Below are 7983 nucleotides of genomic sequence, written 5' to 3' on the forward strand. Positions count from 1 at the left end.
TTTTGGCAATTTACGCGGTAAATTACGGTACTAGAAGAAAGACTTTGAGAGCACCCGCAACGCGGTGCCGTCGCCGTTCCTATGCCGTTCCGGAGGAACGGTTTCGCGGCGGCACGCGTTGCAGCGTGCGTTCCGTCGCCATTCCGTGCCGCCACCGTTCCCATGCCGTGCCGCGTTTCGTTCCTCCGGAACGCGGAACGAAACGTTCCGCCACGCGCCGAGGCGACGTGGCGGACTCCCATTCGACGCGTGAAGCTCACTCGCTGCCCCGCGAGTGGGCTTCGTCCCGATGACGCAATAATTCATTTTTTTTAAAAAAAATTTCGAATTTAATAAAAAAAAATAAAAAAATTTTTTATTAACGGTAATGAGACCGTTAATTTTATAAAATGGGGTACTATCTCGCCGATGGCATCTACCCGAAGTGGCCTACCTTCGTGAAGACGTGCAGTGGGTCTGCGAACCCAAAGCAGGCTCTTTTTGCGCAGAAGCAGGAGGCTGCTCGCAAGGATGTGGAGAGGGCGTTCGGGGTTCTCCAAGCGCGCTTCAACATCATCAAAGCCCCGGCTCGTACGTGGTTCATGGAGAACATGGTCGACATCATGTATACGTGCATAATCTTGCACAACATGATTGTCCAAGACGAAGGACCCGAGGCGGGAAATTGGTTCGACCCCGAATCCCCCGGAAGCTCAACCGCAAGTAGTCCGCCTCGAAGTGGAGCGCATCCGTCTATACAAGAACGGTTATCTATTCGTGCAAGGACACGCGACTCTAGCGCCCACACCCAACTCCAACATGATCTAATTGAGCACATTTGGGCAAACTTTGGCGGATGAAATTATTAAAATTGTGTACTTTTATTTTTTTATGATTTTAATTGTGTGCTTTTTATTTTTTTAAGTTTAAGTTGTAACTTTGTTTTAATGTTGTGTGTTTTTTAATAAAATGTGTTTGTTTTTTTAATTGAATTGAGTTGAAATTAAAAAAAAATGAAATTGAATGAATAGTAATTTAAGGAACGGTTAAGGAACGGTTAAGGAACGAGGGTTGCAGGTTCCGTTCCTTAGTTAAGGAATGAAGTAAAAAAGTACAGTGGGGCCCTCAAATAGTGGTTTAAGGAACGGTTTAGGAACGGTATAGGAACAGCGTTGTGGATGGCCTGAAGTACGATTCTGAGTAAATAATGGTCGTCCACCTGTGTCGCGATTTGACGGCTAATAAGTGTATGTCGATTGTCCCATTCAATCAATCAATCAATCCATGTAAGATAATACTCTCTCTTTTTGGTTAGGGTATCCACAGTGGTGATAGCACAACAATAGCCCAACTATAGCCCAGCCACAAACTCCTCCTGCCACATCATCAATACTAAAAATCCTCCTGCCACATCAGAAATAGCCCAGCCATAGCCTAGCCATATCATAAATAGCCCAGCCACATCAATAGCCACATCACTAATAACACAATATACGTAATTTAATTTACGAGACATATACGGGAAACATTAATAATACTATTTTAATTTTAAAAAAAGTACAATAAATTAAAAAAAGTACAATAAATTTAAAAAAGTACTAAAATTTTAAAAAAATACATTAATAATAAAAATTACATTAAAAAAAGTACATTACTTAAAAAAAATCACTCGGTGGCTCCCTCGATTCCGTCGTCGCCGTCGCCACCGTCACCGCCGTCGCCGTCGCCGTCGCCACCGTCACCGCCGTCTCCGTCGCCACCGCCTCCGCCGCCTCCGTCGCCACTGTCACCGCCGCCTCCGCTGCCACCGCCGCCGCTGCCGCCTTTACGCAGATCGTCATTCATGCTCTCGAGCAATGTGAAGAGAAATCTCTTCTCCTGGGGGTCTGTCGCCGCTCGCCATTCGGCTAACGTCTTCACCATCATCTGGCGCGTTTGTTGACGCGCGAAGTACTTGAGATCCTCTGTAGACTGGTGGTCAAAGGGGGATGCCGACTGGACCTCCTGGGAACCCCCGGCGACCCCCCTCGCCGCCCGTTGCGCCCGCTTTTGCCCAACGGGGCGAGGTCGGCGGCCGAACGAACGAGGGTTGGGGAGCACCTGGTCCCTCTCGGGGAGGTCGTGGGAACCACCGCTGCTGCCGCTGAAATCCCCGGTATAGTTCAATCGTTGCCGTTTCGGCCATCCAGCATCGACACCTACTCGGAATTTCTCAGAGTCGTTCAGCACAAGATAGCAGTTCCAGTAGGTGAAGTCCTTATACAACCCGGGCTGGGGGAAGACTTTCTCCGCTATCCTCCTGCAGTCGTCCTCCGTTTGGCCACTACTCTGCATGCGGAGGGCGTTGGCGTACAAACCCGAAAATCGGGAGACGGCAGCCCTGATTCGGTTCCACGCCTTCCGGCAATCCTCCCCGTTGTGTGGCCTCCCCTCCGGGCAAAATCGCTGGTAGGCTGCTGCTACCTTGCCCCACATGTTGACGATCCTCTGGTTATTAGAAACAAGAGGATCGTCGCAAACACTCACCCACGCCCTTGACAGGGCAACGTTCTCCTCGTCCGTCCACCTTCTCCGTGCCGTGGGGTCATCCCCACCCGGCTGCGACGACTCCCCGACCTTCTTTCCCTTGCCCTTCTTCTTTGGGGCGCCACTACCCTGCACTGCTCCCCCCGTTTGAACGGGACTTTCCGGAACTCCGAGACTATCAAACCCCAAATCCGCCAACGAAAATTCATCAAAACCGCTCGGCGTGAACTGCGCATCCGTTGGGGTCGATGTGTGCGACGAAGCAGTGCTGAAATCAAAACTGGGGCGATAGACGTTCCCCCGCGTCACCTGCATCGCCGGTACTCCCCCCGGCGTCCCCCGCGTCGCATGTACTCCCCCCGGCGTCCCCTGCGTCGCCGAACCTCCCCCGGGCATCATCTGCATATTGGGTGCCCACCCCGGCATCATCTGCATATTGGGTCCCCAACCCGGCATATCCGGGAACCCCCCCGGCAGACTACCTCCGGTCGGCATCCCGGGTAGCATCTGCTGCCACGGGTACATGTTGTAGTACCCGGGCATCTGATTCCATCCGCCTCCAACATTAATTAGGGGAGTTTGAGAACCACTCGTCCCTGAACTAGGCTCGTTGTTTAGATCCATTTCTCGGTGTTGATCTTGTATAGAAATTAAGATAGAGAGAGTACTCGTTAATACAAGTGGTGCGAATGAAAATGAAGTGCAAATCGCGTATATATAGTGTCTCGAAAATTTAAAAAAAAAAACAAAAAAACCGCTGGGTGATGCGCTGGGCGATCCCGACGCTGCAATGGCGCCGAGCGGATCGCCCAGCGCCCATCGACCGCCTAGCGCTAGGCGATTTTTAATTTCGAAAAACCGCTCGGCGGTTTTCGGAAGCTGCAATGGTTCGCCTAGCGACCGCCTAGCGCCGGCGCTCAGCTAGGCGGTGCGCTAGGCGCCATTGTGGATAGCCTTACAAGAAGGGAAATGGATCCGTTGCTACGAAGAGGTGCATAGCAGGGTGCTGCTCCTCACACTCCCATTATTTTATTAATTTAATTATATTAAAAAAATTATTTTTTAATATAAAATAATAATGTGTGAGGAGCAGCACTCCCTGCCTGTGCACCTATCCACAGCAGGGGATCCATTCCCTATAAGAAGAGAGCCAAAGCTCTAGGAGAACAAATGCTTAGGTAGCAACAGATCGTGAAACAACATCGCCTATCTTATCTAACTGAAGTAGATGACCAATGCCTCATGCAGGATCGTTTAACAGTCGAAAGATCTCGTGCATCTTCAAACCTCAATTAGCTATAAAGTCTGCCACCTGGTTTGCTTCGCGATAGACATGCTTAGAGCATCCGCAATGGGGCGGACGATAGGCCGCCCGATGCCTCGGGCGCGCCATCGTCCTCCCACTGTGGGTGCGCGGACGATGCCCGATGCATCGTCCGCGCCATCGTCCACCCACTGTGGGCGACGCGAACGATGCAACGCGTTTTTATTTTTTTATTTTTATTTTTTAATTCCGAAAAATTTATTTATATAAATACCCCCTACCCCACCTTCATTTGTAACATTTCCATTCACTTTTCCACACTCAAATTACACTATAAAATGGATTCCGGTGAATACTCAAGTCCGAATAGTCCGATGTTTGAGGGTGGTGCACGTTGGCCGGGTACAGACCCTGACGAATATCGGTCGTTCGACTCCGACACGCAGTACGGTCCTGAATTCTGTACGGATTCGTACGGTCTGTCTGACATGGAGCTGTCTCCAACTCGCCCCGCCGCGCCGCCGCCGCCAGAAAGAAGCGGAACCGGCACCGGGCGTACAAGGTGCCACCTCCGGAAACGAATGAAGAGTACGCCCCGGTAGGACGAACTACCAACCGGATGAAACCCTCGTCTTGGCGAGGTGTTGGGTGGATATTTTGGAGGACCCGGTATTCGCGAAAATCCAAAAGCAGGTTGCATACTGGGAGCGCATCGTCGAGCGCTACAATGAGGCGAAGCCGCCGAGCGCGTACAAGCGCCATAGGGAACAGCTCCGCAAGCACTGGGATTAGGTGAAGAAGCAAGTCAACCTGTTATCGGCGGAGTACGAGAAGTGCTCGAGGGAGCAGGAAATCGGCGAGAGCTTGAGATTTGTGCGCAATAGAGCGCTGTTGTCGTACCAGTCAATGTACGACGACTTCAAGCATTTCAACATCTGGGCGCTCTTGAAGGACAAGTAGAAGTTTCAGGTGGGGATTCTGCCATCGGCTACGCCAAAGAGGACGAGGACCACTGAAGCCGGTGCTTACACAAGCAGCGAAAGCGGCGCATATCCGGTGGACCTCAACCGGACGATGTACGAGGAGGATGAGAGTTTCGGTACACCGGTGCCTTCCCGACATCCCATTGGCGTCAAGGCTGCGAAGAACAAAGGGAATGCGAATGCGACATCCTCCTCGCAAGCCGCGGCCGCCCCCCATCGGCGATCCTGACCCCGACCCCGGCGGCACTTGCCTACGCGGAGTTGGCAGCGGCCGCCAACCGGAGGACGTTGTTGGACACGCACAACGCCCTCCTGCGATGTCAGGACCCGGCCAAAAGCCGAATACCTCCAGGGGATGATCGATGAGCTACGCCGCAAGTTGGGACTTTTGTAGAGTAGTCAACTTTTTTTTTTTATTTCTAACTCGAGTAAAACTTTTTTTAATCAATGTACGATTTGCCGTTTTTAATTAATCGAGGTATTTTTTAATTATTTTGCATTGACATATTTGAAAATATTTAAATTAATTAACAAAACAATAGTGAAACCTATAGGGCGGCCTTTAGGGCGGCTTATAGGCGCCCCACTGCAGGTGGAAGGGTAGAAGGATAAAATACTGACGTGGCGGAGCATAGGGTGGGCTTTAGGGCGCCCCACTGCTAATGCTCTTAACCTCTACGTGCCAATGTTTATCAATCAAAGCCCAAATGTGTCTAACAATGCTATAGTTGCAACCTTCATTTCTCCTTGAGTTAACCATGAGCAATGCGGTGATATTATCACATTCCACAACAACATTTTGAAGATTGTATTCCCATGCAAGCTTTAAGCCATCGTATATCGCCCATAACTCAGCAATCAACACAGAGCATTCCCCAAGGCGTCGGGCATATCCCAAAAACCACTATCCATTCGAGTTCCTGATGACACCACCAGCAGATGCTTCTTTTGTCGAGTGTTTAACTGCACCATCAGTGTTCAATTTCCAGCAGCCCGAAGCAGGGGCGAACCATTGAATAAGCTTAGTGACCCTATTCTTTACAATCAACTTCTTAATCTCATTAGATCTAACAACCCTTTCCCAAGCTCGGCACTGAGCAATAATTGTTGAGCCATTGAAGCTCGCATCTTGGAATACAATATCATTCCTAGAAGACCACAATTTTCACACCACCAAACCAAATAAGCAACCCCAATCACCATCATCAGTTTTATTCTTATCACTAAGATTTTCCATGAGCCAAATGTCAAAAGGCAGAGAGAAAAACCTGTTGTGTTTGTTGTGGGGAACAAGAGAGCCCCAAACAACTACTGCATTGGGACAAGAATGGAAGATATGTTCCATATTTTCTTCACAAGCACCCCAGCTGCTACAAGATGGATCATCAACCATATGTCTACGACATCTCTCAGCATTAGTAAGGAGACGACCATGCATAACAAGCCACAAAAAGAGTCTCACTCTTTGGGGCCCTTTGAAGCTCCATGCCGCCACCCGTTTCTATTTTGTGTAAGTTATTGTGTCGACAGATAAGAGGTCATAAGCGCCCCTAACTGAAAATTTTCCATTGGATGCCCAACTCCAAGTGCACACATCAGACCCTGCTTCTGCAGCATGGGGACAAGTACTTGCTATTTTACAGCATGTGCCATGAGAGAGAAGATCTTGAAAATTAGGCCAATCCCACTCCCCAACATGATTAACCATATTGGAAATAGAAGCATCAACAACCGCCGGAAGATCATTGACTTTATGAGCAACGAGAGGCCCGAGAGACGGGATCCAAGTATCATACCAAAAGTTAGTACGAACACCATCGCCAATAGACCAACAAATGTTGTTACAGACATGGTCCCAAATCCTCGATAAGGAACGCCACACAAAAGAACTTGAGCTCCTTTTGATCACTGCTAGGCATGCACTGTTGACTTTGTATTTTTCTCTAAGAATCCGAGCCCATAGTGATTTATCCTTTGAAACTAGATGAAAACCAAGCTTTATCATAAATTCCTGGTTATGTGTTTTTAGATCGTGTATACCTAGCCTAATAGGTCTGCAAACGGTCTTCCAATTAACCAAACAGAGTTTTGTTTGTTGCTCAGAACCACCCCATTCAAAACGTCGGATCAGCTTCTCAATTTCATCAATTACATTAGCATGTAACCTGACTACTTGCATACAATAGGTTGGAATGGCAGAAAGAATAGCCTTGGCTAAAGTGACTCTCCTTGCCATGGAAAGTGAAGCCGCCGACCATCTATTTAGCCTTCTTTGGACCTTGTCAGTAATATACATGAAATTTGCACCTGTGACTCTACCATGAAGGAGAGGAATACCCAAATACATGCCCAGATTATCCACAACCTTGAAGTGAAAAATGCTCTCAATTTCCCTAGCAGTGTCAGCATCAGTATTTGGGCTAAAGTAGAGTTGTGTTTTGTTAATGCTAACCCGATGGCCAGAATATTGGCTAAATTGATCTAGGAGCTCTTTGATAGCCTTCGCATTAGAGCAGTCAGCCCTACTAAAAAGAACGAGGTCGTCCGCAAAGAAGAGATGGGAGATTGGAGACCTATCTCTACTGAGTCTCAATGGTTTCCATCTTCCTTCATCGACCGCCTTGTTTATTGTATGACTTAGTCTCTCCATGCCTATAACAAAGAGATATGGAGAGTGAGGGTCACCTTGAATAATTACTTTTTCCGGTCTAAATTCTTCCGTTAAAGCTCTGTTCCAAGAAATTTGCATAGTAGTAGTAGACACACATTTCATAATTATCCGAATTATTTGTTGTGGCAGCTCCAAATCTTTGAGTGAATCCTCAACAAACTCCCACCAAATTCTGTCATAGGCCTTTTCTAAATCGACTTTGATAGCCATCCATCCTGCCTTAGTTTTACAATTATTCATCAAGTGAACACATTCTTGGGAAATAATAATGTTGTCTGTGATGTTCCGTCCTTTGATAAAACTCACTTGATTAGGAGAAACAACATATTTCATAAGGTTCGTCATTCGATTGACAATGATCTTAGTAATGACTTTATACACCACTAAACACAAACTAATAGGCCGAAATTCTGTTATTACTTCAGGATTATCCACTTTAGGGATCAAAACCAAGGTTGTCTTGTTAAGGGACTTGTCTATCGCACCCCCTCAAAAACATTACGAATCATCTTACAAATCGAGGGGCCTACAATTTTCCATTGAGACTGGAAAAATTGAGC

At 47.8% G+C, this 7983-nt stretch overlaps 1 protein-coding gene across 1 annotated transcript; it reads right to left on the reverse strand.

Annotated features, from left to right (window-relative positions):
- Window positions 1-5656: 5656 nt before the first annotated feature.
- Window positions 5657-6145, reverse strand: LOC121809106. Its single transcript, XM_042209652.1, has 2 exons — window positions 6021-6145; window positions 5657-5900 (listed from the first exon to the last, which is right to left on the reverse strand). Exons 1-2 carry the CDS (start codon window positions 6143-6145, stop codon window positions 5657-5659), a joined length of 369 nt encoding a protein of 122 aa, XP_042065586.1.
- Between the last annotated feature and the right edge of the window lie 1838 nt (window positions 6146-7983).

The sequence above is a fragment of the Salvia splendens genome, chromosome 6 (genome assembly GCF_004379255.2).
Source record: "Salvia splendens isolate huo1 chromosome 6, SspV2, whole genome shotgun sequence".
Taxonomy (NCBI): Eukaryota; Viridiplantae; Streptophyta; class Magnoliopsida; order Lamiales; family Lamiaceae; genus Salvia; species Salvia splendens.